Below are 13179 nucleotides of genomic sequence, written 5' to 3'. Positions count from 1 at the left end.
CATCTAAAATGAGTCTGTTTAAATAGAATGAGCACAAATGAAAAAAGGCATACCCCAAGCTTCTGTGGTGATAAAAAGTCTTCTCTGCTAAGTTTAAGATAAAATAGTCCAGGATATATGAAAAGCAAACACGTTGATGTAGTCGAACCTTTAAAAAACATGGAAAGTAAGATTTTACTTACAGGGACATTGGAGTATATTAGCTTATAATAATACTGATTTTTTTTTGACTTTTCTTTTTTAAAAGCACACAATAACTTACCAACTACTCCAAAAACATTCTTAATGTCGGGCACATACATTGCAAACAAAACAACGATTGTGTTCAGTGTTAGAGTGACAAGGATATGGCAAATCCACGACACAGGGAGATAACAGAAAAACACCATGAGTACAGCTTTCCTTGCCTACAGGATATGAAGAGAAACATTGCATAGGTGAATGTATAGATATACATGTATTTTCATCTCATCTCAGTTTCATAAACCTAAGAATTACATCATTCCAAATGTGAAAAGAACATTTTAAAAATCAAAATGAAAAAAAATTTAGTAACAGTTAAATGAAGTTTTGTATTTCTGCAGTACAGAGTTTAATTTAGTATTAAAGCATTATTTACCATATGGCCATTATTTACCATATGGCCATTAGTCTTATTAGTCTTAATTCCTTATTAGTTCTTTTTTGTATGGACAAAAGAAGGTTTAGGGAATAACGCTTTGTGTCATTGAGCATGTTTGGTAGCAAATGTCAGTACACTGCCAACTGATATGTCATCTATACACTACTACTTTATCCATAGTTTTGCATGTACAATTAGTTTTGGTGTTAACTGAATGAATTTTCAGTTCTACCATGATATCGACAAACTAAAGTAGGGACTTTTTTTGGTGAAATAAGTCAGTATGTGGTTTGAATTTACAATTAAATTGAGTTTTCGAGTATAAGTATACTTGTGTGTTGGTATGTACATGTAGAAAGGAAAAACCAAGTCAGCAAAACTCAATTTAAGAGGGAAAAAAACCCCAACCAAACTAAATAAACTTTAGAAGTTCTGAATTCTCTAAATTAAAAACAATGCTGTGGGCTAGTTTTAATCTGAAATCTGTCTCAAGAGCACAAATTAGTTTAGTGGTTAGTTGTTATTTTGGAGCTCTCATGGAACATATGCAAATATGTGGTCTTTGATCAATCACTTGACAAGTGAATAAGATACACAAGAGTAGACGGGGCTCGAACGTCACCGTCTGCAACTCATTAGCGTCAGCACGGCCTGTGCCGGCCTGAAAACACGCCGGGGAACGTACCGGGAAATGGATCAGCGGGACCGTCAGCAGCACCGCAAACAGGACGGCAACTTTAACGGTGACCATGACGGTATCGTGGGGCAGGTACCGGCTGTAACCCCGCAGCAATTCAGAGTCCACTTTGTCTGGAAAACAGAAAGATTGCTTCGTTAATTGTTTGAGGACTAAGATAATAAGTGATGCCTATTAAGCTTACATTTATATTGATTAATTTGCTTGTGACTAATGCAGAGGGGGTACAGATTTGCATTGCTTTGGCATTACTAATACTCCAGCTCCAACAGATATGCAACCTCAAGAAAACTGAAAAAAATGAAAAAAACTTGAAGAAAAAAAACTCCCACTGAAGCCAAAGCTCCATAAAGAGAAGATACAAATATGGAGGAGAAAGAATGAAAAAGGATGACCTGACATGAAGCCAAGTATACACTACTGTAAACCTGTTCTAGGTGTCTGAAACAGTCAACACCAGGTTCAGTTGGTTCAACTAGAAGCCGGAAACAAATTAACTTTGCTAAATTGGCTGAATCGCATTTCCTTTTTTTTATTTTCCCAAAACATCAAAGGATATGAAAGGCAAAATGTAGTATTTTGAAAGAAAAGCTGCAATTCTAATTTAAAGGAAGAAACATTCACAACTATGCGAGCATATGTGATTTTACTGGCTCTAGTTAGCAACGCATTGCTGGATGACTTGGAGACAGATAACTAGCATCAGTTGCCTTTCCAAAGGATATTTCTTATGTAAAAACGAAAATCTTCAGCAGTAAGAATCTCCTCTGCTCTCTGCCACATCCACACTTAGCTTTGCAAAACCAGCTCTACTGTGGAATTACTGTAGTATCCTAATCCATGAATACACCATCAGATGATGAAGGGAGTGGAGCATCTCCCTGATGAGGAAAGGCTGAGGGAGCTGGGGCTCTGGAGCTTGGAGGAGACTGAGCAGTGACCTCATTAATGTTTACAGATACATAAAGGGTGAGTGTCAGGAGGATGGAGCCAGGCTCTTCTCGGTGACAACCAATGGTAGGACAAGGGGTAATGGGTTCAAACTGGAACACAAAAAGTTCCACTTCAATTTCAGAAGAAACTTCTTCACGGAGAGGGTAACAAACACTGGGACAGGCTGCCCAGGGAGGTTGTGGAGTCTCTTACTCTGGAGACATTCAAAACCTGCCTGGACACCTTCCTGTGTAACCTCATCTGGGTGTTCCTGCTCCGGTAGGGGGATTGGACTGGATGAGCTTTTGAGGTCCCTTCCAATCCCTGACATTCTGGGATTCTGTGGTAAGAGTTACTTCTGTACTATCCAAGAGAGAAGTGGGGCAAAAAGAGATGAATCTTTAACTTTTGTCCTTTTACGGCAAAAAGTTTCACTAAGTTCACAGCAAAAATCAGAATCCTGACAGTGGTTGGCTACCCCAGCCCTTTTATTTTTGCATGCCCTGACTCTGTGCTTCTTCGGACTTCAGAGTGGACCAAAACTTCCAAAGGCCAGTTGCCGTATGAAGTTTCAAATTCACAGAAAACAGAATAAACCATCTGAGCCACAGAAAGATGAAGCACGTCTCATTTCAAAGAGGGAACTCTTCTTGTTTTCAATTTAAAATAAAATGTTTTACATCTTCTCGGGCTGCTGCTTTAAGAACAGGGAACAGATTCTCCCTATTTAAAGAAATAAGTTAATTAAACAAGACAACCAAAAAAGAAGTCTTTACATTACACATAAACAAAGGTATCATGAAGAAGTCATCTTGTGCAATCCTTTAAAATAAAGCTCTCCTAAATTGGGTGATTTCCTAAATTGGGGAAATTTCTAGTGAAATACCTAGTGTTAGTTCCAATTAATTTGTAAAAATACAAAAACAAACCAAAGAACCCATACATGCTTTGTACCCAAGCTCTATCAGACAGGGAAAATAGGCTACAAACCTAATATTAGGCCTAACTTGCTGTGGGTCAAATTCCCCTCATAAAGGGCAATGGGCTCAGTACTGAGAAACTAAAATGTGCTGGGCTGTCGCAGGGTTAATAAGTGATAAATGCTGCTAGAAGATACAGCCTTACAACAGACCTTATAAACCTGTTCGACAAGCAGAATATTATCAGAGCTCAAAACTGCTCACAGACCATGACAAATCCAGTCCCAGCTTCTAAGTGAAAATATTGTACAGTCCAACAGATAGTAGCGATCAGTCTAACTACACAGTATTAGAAATCATCAACGGACCATCAGCTACAATTTAGGGATTGAGATCTTGTCCATACAGCATTTCAGTGCACAAACCCTGCAAAGTTCAGCTGCGTTACGGGTTGGGAAATGAATGAGACTGTAGCACTTTGCAGTGTCAGGTATAATCTTCACGAGAACCAGATTTTTGAGGATTCAGGTGTCTAAACGCACAAACAAGCCTGAAGTACTCCAGACAGAATGCATTCATCATATATGATTAGCCTTCATTCTAAAGAATATTTGAATATACTTACCATAAAATGTCAGGTATCCAAACAGAGCAGACATAAAGTATATTAGGCAACTCAGACCAATTCCTGTGACAGTTACATACTGCATTCTACGTTTGGATGGACTAAAATGCAAAAAAACCCAAGAAAATTAGTGATGTTTAATCTGCATGGTGGACTATTTACCACAATACATTAAAATAAAAAATAGCAGCTTGCTTTTCATGAGAAAGCATCCTCTTAATTTATGGCCACAAAAGTCTGTGCTGTCAGTAACATTTAGGGGTTTTTTAAACTATTTCTAATCTGGTAATTAAAGGGCACTTTTCATGCAGATAACTAACATTGTAGGGAATTTAAACATACCAGATTATTTTTTAAATCAAAATTTTGATTTATGCAGCAAGATATATATCCAGAGCCAGGAACAGAATGTGGGTTAAAACCCCACTGAATCAGATGTGGCCAAATGCAGATTCAGTTACAGCAATAAAAATTAACTAGTAAGTACCTTAGCAAATGACCCTTTTTCTCCAGATTGGCCAGGACAATATACTGACACTGATGATGGAACCATATTTGCTACTTTTCTCTCCTGTAAGAGAGGAAAAGCCAGTACAGACTAAAACTGTACATTTCCCAAAAACATGAAAGCTACTTAGTTTGCATCGTTTGATGGCACTGACTTAAAAATAAAAATGATTCAAGATTAATTTAGGGAAAAATATTACAGAAATACTATAGCTATATTTTAATAATTAATGTGTTTTCATACATTACCTTCGGAGCTCACAATAGATGGGTAAGACTGAGGTATGGCAGAGAAAAGAGAAGGCCATAGTTGGTATTGCATAAACACTCTAAAAGAGAAGAAAAACATCTTGTAGGTTGTTTTGTTATTACAGAGGGTTGGAAAAATAGCTGGATGAGTTCAGGTCAAGCGCTGGAAGTCAGTGGAAATCTTTCCACTTTAATGCTTTGAGATCAATCTCCACAACACAAAATGGATTCTCTGAATCATTCCGCCAAAAAAGGACCTTTTCAACTGGTATCTCTTGAAGCAGTGGTCTTAGTTTAGTATTTACTCATCAGGAGAGGTAATGCTGTCTGTAAGCCAAGAACTGAATGATTCTTTTTTAGCTGTGGGCCAACTACTTTGATAAAAACAGTAGCATTTGTGCAAGGGTCAATGTATCATTCATGAAATCTTCTAATAAGTTTTCAAAATTATGATATCCATAGCTACCTGTCAAATTACTGATTCCGTCATTCTGAGTTCACTATCAATCCTTCACAAAAATTTGGATACAGTAAATATAACATGCTTTGGCATCTGAAGTTTTAAGATAGTTATTTAATTAAAGTTGCAACAACACAATTAGTGGCCCATTATTCCAAAAACTTGCAATAGAAGAGATGAGTCATCTGGCACAGCTTGCTTCCATTGCCAAGTGGAATAAGCTGAACTCCAACAAACGCTTCTGTCCTGATGTAATCACAGAATCACAGAATGTCAGGGGTTGGAAGGGACCTCAAAAGACCATCCAGTCCAATCCCCCTGCTGGAGCAGGAACACCCAGATGAGGTTACACAGGAAGGTGTCCAGGCGGGTTGGAATGTCTGCAGAGAAGGAGACTCCACAACCTCCCTGGGCAGCCTGGGCCAGGCTCTGGCACCATCACTGAGAAGAAGTTTCTTCTGAAATTTAAGTGGAACCTTTTGTGTTCCAGTTTGTACCCATTACCCCTTGTCCTACCACTGGCTGTCACTGAGAGGAGCCTGGTTCCATCCTCCTGACACTCATCCTTTATATATTTGTAAACATTAATGAGGTCACCCCTCAGGCTCCTTTTCTCCAAGCTCCAGAGCCCCAGCTCCCTCAGCCTTTCCTCACACGGGAGATGCTTCACTCCCTTCAGCATCTTGGTTGCTCTGCGCTGGACTCTCTCCAGCAGTTCCCTGTCCTGCTGGAACTGAGGGGCCCAGAACTGGACACAATATTCCAGGTGTGATCTCACCAGGGCGGAGTAGAGGGTAAGGAGAACCTCTCTTGATCTACTGACCACCCCCTTCTAATACACCCCAGGATGCCATTGGCCTTCCTGGCCACAAGGGCCCAGTGCTGGCTCATGGTCATCCTGCTGTCCACCAGGACCCCCAGGTCCCTTTCCCCTACACTGCTCTCTAATAGGTCATTCCACAACTTATATATAATCAGGCCCATATTGGTAAAAATATGCCACTTTCTATTGATAGAAATAAAAAAAGAAGTAGAGACAAGTCCCAAGATTCTTCAAAGCACAAAAGGCCAGAATCTCAGGGTAGATGTTTCTGCTCAAAGCAAAATCTCTTATTTGATCTACAGCTAACAGTTGTCTCACATTTGCCTTGCCCAAGTTTTTTTTCTCTTTTTAACTCTTTTTCTTGTGAGAGTGGGGGTGAATTTTGTGTTTTCCGACAAATGCAACCACATCTTTCCTAAATTTCACTACACTACAGGCCCACCCCATATTTATTCTTCCCTTTTTCCCTTCCTCTTCACCCCACAGAGACCAGAGTACATGGCACCTCCTCTCCTGCAATCCTTGATGAGTGGTGCCATGATTTAAACGCCACATTAATTAACAAATAGCAGAGCCGGCATCCAACGAAATGCATGAGATTGCATTAGGCCTGAAGAATTAGCTTTAGGTAAGAAAAAACTAAGCTTAGATCCAGGCAGTTTCAGGCAACCTGTTCTGCCTCACAAGGAGCTAAAAGTGCACGTATAGCCAAGCAGCGCTGACTTCCAGCTTCTCCAGTTGGTTTGATCCAACTGCATCACGATGCTGACCACCGCTGCATCTGTTATTCTTTATTCTTGGGTCAGGTTTGCAAAATGTTTTCATAAATGCTAACTTGGACAGCCAGCCTTCATATAAAAAAAGAAAGAGTGTGACTGGATAACACTTGGCAGCAGGTATAGGAAATATTTCAGCAGCCTGTAACTAGTTTTACAGAAGAATAGCTTACCCTGGATAAAGTTTAAACCCCAATTCTTTAGCAACCACCGCCCTTCTTTAAGTTTGCGTACTGTTAATAGAGATTACCTCTTTTGAAAGATGAAAGAGCTTTGCTTTACAATCCCCAGTAGAATTTGAAACCTGTAAGACATGCAAAAAATGGCATATTGAAAGAATAAGCCCAAACCACAGACATGAAACTTTAGTTTCTGTGATGATTAAACAGGAATTTAAATCATAAGTAATTCTGAAAGTGTTAAATGTAAAAAAAAAAAGCATTACAGTTACTAATAAAATCATAAGAACTTCAGAACAACATGCACTTTACCTGTAAAGTCTCTATGGCACTACTTAGAGGTAGAGGACACGGGATCGACCACTTTTTTATCATAACCTGCAAAGACAACATATTTAAGATATTAATAACGTCCTAAAAATCGGTTTAAATTTCGATATACGTAGCTAAAATATCAGACTGTTGGTATAAAAAGCAGGGAGCTGCACCCATAGTACATTAACAGGCTTGACCGTAGGTACTTGGGCCACAAGACGGAGACTTGACAGCAGAACTTGTCAGTGCTGTTCCATCCAGCTGCTGAGTGCGCACAGCTGGCAGCCTTATGGCGTGCCTGTCTGGAGGTGGGGCACCCAAAATGAGCTCTGACATTAACTGAAATACAACCAGCACTCCACAATCACTCTCTCCGTGCTGCACACCAAGTGCCCCCCGTACAGAATAGCTGCTGCGTTAGCTATCCCAGGCTCGCCCCCTTAAGTAGACAAGCCCTTAACAGAGATAGAGCAGAGCCTAGGGCTAATCTTAAAAGGCAGAAACATATGGTTTGGACTAGAAAGCAAAGGAAAAACAATAAATGCAATTATTGTCCCAGAATGTCATTGGGGCTTTAGCTGCACCCTGCTGGTTTAGGGACTGCCAAGTAACAGGGCTGAAAATCAAAGGGAAATTAAAATAAGAAACGTTACCTCCTTTTTCAGGAGCCTAGTTTAAAATTATAGTTGCATTGCTCTCCTCACTCTAATTAATTTCCTATTGTAGTTGCCCGGCTTTAGAGGTTGTAATTCTTTTGAAGCCTAGAGCAAACAATTAAAAACTTAATTAAAGACTCAGATTCACGAGACAAATAACATGGAAGAGAGCGCTTCTCCTGGCTCAGGGAGCTACTTTTTGCGTGCAGCCAAGTGGTGTTTCCCCAGGATCAGCATCAGATGCTCCCTCTTGTCACCGGTGCCCGAAGAAGCAAACGAACGCTACCTCTGGACAAAATGCGGGGAAAGGAAAGCGTAGGTACACAGCACGGCGGAGTCCACTGCAGTAATAACACATCTTAAATAGTATGACTAAAAAAAACTCGTTACAACTCAAAGTACGGAACGAGGCAGTAGCTTACTCGACAGCAGACTGCAAACTTTGTGAAAAAGGATTGTCAGCCATGTTTCTGACACCACACTGGCACCGCTTTATAGCCAATGTGTTCTTACCTGCTCACTGATTAGCTAAACTGCCTCCCTGTGTGCAACACGAGCTGCAGCCTCATCTGAGGGTGTGAGAAGGGACAAGGAGATCCTGATAGTACACAGAATCACAGAGTAGTTTGGGTTGGAAGGACCTTCACAGCTCATCCAGTGCCACCCCTGCCATGAGCAGGGACATCTTCACCAGCTCAGGTTGCTCAGAGCCCCGTCCAGCCTGGCCTGGGATGTCTCCAAGAATGGGGCATCCACCACCTCTCTGGGCAACCTTGACCATTATTTTGCCACCCTCATAATAAAAAATTTCTCCCTCATGTCCAGCCTGAATCTCTCCTCCTTCAGTTTGAAACCTTTGTCCTATCGCAACAGGCCCTGCTAAAATGTCTGTCCCTCTCTTTCTTATCGGCCCCTTTTAACCACGGAAAGGCCGCAATAATGTCCCCCTGGAGCCTTCTCTTCTCCAGGCTGAACACCCCAACTCTCTCAGCCTGTACATCAAGAAACTCAAAAGAAAAGCAAGCAAGGGAGAGGAAGGAAAGGACCAAACACTAAAGTGTGACTTGGGCCTGTATCCATACACACGTGTGGATCTGTCACACAGGTCACTCCTGCTCCATCTCTTTCTTGTGCACGGAGCAGCGAGAATTGAGGAGCTGAGACACAGACCCTGCTGGAGCACCACAACCACAGATACACGGCTCTGCTGTCGCCCCAGGAAGCCCAAGCTCGTTGGGTAGTTGAGGACACTTATGAGGCTGAGCAAGAAAGCAAAAATATTTTTTCAAGGAGATCTCTGTGTATTTAAAAGCAGCTTTGAAGGCTCTGAAGGAGGAGACTTTGTGGGAGCTCTGGCTGAGGTTGGAAGAGGCTTCCTGAGCCATGAAAAGGGGCATGAAGCTACAGGGCAAGATTTGAAGTGTGTCTGGCAGTGGTGGGGACAGGGTTTCCTGCAAGCTAAAGAGCAAAGATATAGATAAACATTGCAGAGGGAGGTCAAGACCAGACCTTTGAAGGTCCCTTCCAACCCAAACTATTCCATGACAAGCCAAACATAAACAGCCAAAGCACATTTTTCTACCGTGAAATTAATACAGATTAAGAACAGATTGAAATGGAAATAAAAGGGGATAAAAAGCACCAGGTGCATTTAAAACCTGTAATTATATTGGCCCACCTGCTTAATTATTCAAACCTGTTTGGGTTTCCCATTGTAGGCTACTCTGTATTTCTAATGAGGTCCCAACAGAAAGGGATTTTTAAGTTGGCAGCACAGCACAGCCCAGTTAGGTGAGTGGTCATTCAAGCAGCACAGACAATCTTCCTCTGGAACTTTAAACCTATTTCATTTAAACGTTGTATTTTGGGAATAACAAAAATTTGGTTTTAAGCGAAAAAACACCCTAAAACCTAAAGAGATATTCCAGTGGAAATAGGTATTTTAAACCCTAACAAGAAAACATTGCTATAAGATAGAGGCTAAAAATGTTCTAATATTCTCAGTGAAGTTGTTTTTCCATATCTTGCAGAGGGAAAAAGGAATCCCTTTATTCCAGCAGTACTGACAGTGCTCAGTAAAGAGGGGCTCTCTCTGCATAACATCTTCATTACATATGGCAGGTTCCCAACCTGCATCGCATTTTGTTCTGGGAACATAAACAAGAGATTTAGAAAAACACCATCAGGAACCATTAACACCTTTGTTGAACAAGCTACCAATAGGGCTGTCTTGACAAAAAAAAAAAAAAATCTGTCTTTACTCTTCACCCATATTCAATATAGCAAGAGGGGAGGCAATAAAAAAAATAGCTTAACGATCACATTTAACTTCTTTTCACTTAGGATTCAGCTTCAAAAACTATTCAACAACCAGAAGCAAGAATGCTCAGGACCCCACAGAATCTGCCTTTGAATGGTTCCATACACTTCTCATTTTTTCTCCCAGCTCATCTCAGTGTTTTCACTTGTTTCCAAGCAAGACCCACAACCAGCAAACACTTCAAAGGCAAAGATGCTGAAGCACAGTGAGGAGATATTAATACTTGACCTGTCGAAGCCCCACGGCAAAGCACAGAGAACAAGGAGTCGTCTCTAGACCTTCTGCACTCACTAGACCACACTGACCAAGACATATGCTGCCTATTGTGCTCGTCTTTTCTGCAGGCTGTATTAAGACCGTGCCTTGCTGGCTAAAAGCTGAGCAGATGGTATGCACTTGAAAACGCACAGAATTATTGTATATGCAAAACATAATTGTATTACTTCCATATGAGTAACCCAGTTTTCTTCTGGAACAAATTAAAACATATCTGCCATGCAGAAATTAACATTGTGCAAACTAAAAAACAGCATTTCAGCAGCACATATCACCCACTTCAAAGCATCAGATATGAAAACTAAACCACAGTTAATGCCTTTGAGTTTCAGTGCCTAAAGAAGTCTGAGAGAATTTTCTGTGAAAAGTATTAGTTTTCTTTAAATATCCATAAGAGCTTTTAAAAATTTTCATCTCAGTTGAATTTACTATGGCTGCTTCTTTGTCATTTAGCAAAGAGTAAGTACACAAATTTAGCCATTTATTAAGGAATTCAGTAGTCCGAGTGCTCCTTCGTTTACTTTCTATCTACATTTTTGACAGAAAATCACAACTAAGCCGTAGCTTAAATCATCCCATGTCTGCACACAAGTTTTGCTCACACACTTGCCTTTTCTGATCCCAAACTTGTTTCCAAATGCATCCACCCCTTACAGCAGCTTTCTTCAGCGGCGCGATACACATTTCCACGGAAATCCAGGAGCTGAACTGGTTTTAAAACTCTTGCAACTAGCCCAAGGTTTATTTCAGCATTATAGTCAGTGTGTTTTCTTCTTTTTTTTTAAGATAAATTTTAGGAGAGAGGTCAAAAGCTAAGCTAATTTATAAATATTACAAATGAATTTCCATTAGCTCTGGAGAGGCTGCGGCTGCTCCTCAATGCTCAGCTTCGGAAGAATCCTTCCCAAGGTCCTACAAACACTGCAATTCTCCGGGGACACCCCGGGGAGATGTTTTGACAGCTTTGAAGTTTGGTTTTATCACATGGTTTAGCTCCTAATGGATTGCATTGGTCTCCTGGATGGCATGTTTGTTCAACTTGCCTTCAACTCTGTTTATCCCTTTGTAAACCAGGTATTAAACGCAAGTGGGCGCAAGCCAGAATGACAGGGGAAAAGGGGAATGTTTTTCCAGGCTCCCAAAGAAGATTGTTGTTTCTATACCCAGATGATGGAGTGCGAGTTGCTTGGCTGTACTGCGTATCACACATGTGCATTACCACACTTTTTTTCCCCTGTAAAAAAAACGGAGCGCAACTCAAAAGCACGTTTTTCCCTCTTAGATCTGCCTAGCAGGTCTCACTTTTGATATTTGGAAACATCTACCTCACAGGGGCCTTGAGAGGGTGAACATCAGGGTCAAAAACTCTCATATGGCTCAGAGAAAAGAATTTTTCCTTTCAGCGGGAAAGAAGAATAAGGTCATTGACTTATTAACAGATCTTGTAAACTGCCTTAATGAAGTTCTAGTTTTCTTTGCCTTTTTTTGAACTCTGTCACTCTGTTCTACATAAAAATGTAATTTATTTGGAGTATATTAAATTTTCTTCTGCTCTAGCTGCAGTAAGTAATAGTTAGAAGCTAAGAAAACAGAATTCCATTCCATTACTAGTCGGGAAACAATAGTATATGTGCCAGCTTCCTTCACTGCACCATCAGCAAAACAAAACTATTGTTACATTTACCAGGCCAAAATATAATTGTTTTAAGTCTTTTCACATGCTTGAGAGTTCATATATATTTCCATGCCTCAGCAAAACAAATGTCATCCGTCCAAGCAAGCACATACCCAACTTAAGGAAAACTCTATATTTCACATTAAAAGTTAAGGGGGAAGGGGAAGACAATTCTTTTCAAAACAGGTTTATGAAAACATTCAAACAATAAGAAAAAAAATAGATAAGCTGTGCAGAGATTTTTAACTTACCACAAGAGCAAAGTACACCATAAAGAAAAATGATAAACTACTTGTGTAGCCAAGAAAGCCTGTAAAATAACAGTAAAAATAAAAGAGAATTTATAAGGAAAGCGATCCTAATGTACAGCTAAAGCTTTACATTTCAGGCATGTTTTCTATTACAGCGCTTGGTATCTGGGGCTTAGGACTCAGAATAACAACATTCCAACTGCCTGTCACAGATCATTTATGTAGTTTTGTAGGGCAGAATTAGAACTGGCTTACCACTAATGGCATGCTGTAAGTAAATGCAGCTCTTTAATGTTCTGCTGTAAAGATTTTATTTTAGTATTGCAGACAAAATACTACTGCAACCCAAGTAATAGGTTAACTAGGCAGGGCTGGAAGGCAGAACACGCTACAACAACTTCAGTAATCCCCACCATCGGCAGCCCCCTGCCAGTTAAAATAAATAAATAACCCATTAAGGTTTTAAAGTCTTCAACTGTAATTGCAACTGAAGTAGAATAATATTCGCTTCTCTCCTTTAATTACTCACCAATTTTAGGAAGAAGCGCGAGAGGAAAAACAATGCAGACTGAAGTCAGCAGCAGCAGCAGCCTCCCATCGAGGTACCAAGACCTGTTGGAAAATCTGTTTGTGACTGAGACAAAGCTCCAAGAGTCCTAAAAATGTTCTACTTTAAAACTGATCTTGGACAAAATAACCACTAGGTCAAGAAAAATCAAATTATTTCCAGTCATACATGCTGCTGACATGAATTTGCATTCCTAGTTCTTATATTGCGATATAAAATCGAGTTCCTGGGTAACGAGGACAGGGAGCAGCATCCCATAATGAACCAGCACTGCAGGCAACGTTCCATAGGAAAGTGTCCGTGCTGACCAGGGCTCTGACGTGCTTC

At 40.4% G+C, this 13179-nt stretch overlaps 1 protein-coding gene across 3 annotated transcripts in view; it reads right to left on the bottom strand.

Annotated features, from left to right (window-relative positions):
• Positions 1-13179, bottom strand: part of SLC38A6 (solute carrier family 38 member 6) — a 43764-nt gene that overhangs the window by 6077 nt on the left and 24508 nt on the right. For 2 of the 3 annotated variants that reach the window (XM_082059277.1, XM_082059278.1), the window contains exons 7-15: positions 12814-12896; positions 12285-12343; positions 7104-7169; positions 6863-6916; positions 4554-4633; positions 3798-3898; positions 1308-1432; positions 263-407; positions 54-148 (exon numbers count right to left, since the gene is read on the bottom strand). In XM_082059277.1, coding sequence (XP_081915403.1) covers positions 54-148; positions 263-407; positions 1308-1432; positions 3798-3898; positions 4554-4633; positions 6863-6916; positions 7104-7169; positions 12285-12343; positions 12814-12896 — 808 coding nt within the window. The remainder of the gene's footprint in view (positions 1-53; positions 149-262; positions 408-1307; positions 1433-3797; positions 3899-4553; positions 4634-6862; positions 6917-7103; positions 7170-12284; positions 12344-12813; positions 12897-13179) is intronic. The other variant, XM_082059279.1, reaches the window with a different exon arrangement.

The sequence above is a fragment of the Streptopelia decaocto genome (assembly GCF_964273445.1).
Source record: "Streptopelia decaocto genome assembly, chromosome: 7".
Classification (NCBI taxonomy): Eukaryota; Metazoa; Chordata; class Aves; order Columbiformes; family Columbidae; genus Streptopelia; species Streptopelia decaocto.
The sequence above is the reverse complement of the archived record's forward strand: the minus strand, read 5'-3'. Positions and strand labels throughout refer to the sequence as shown.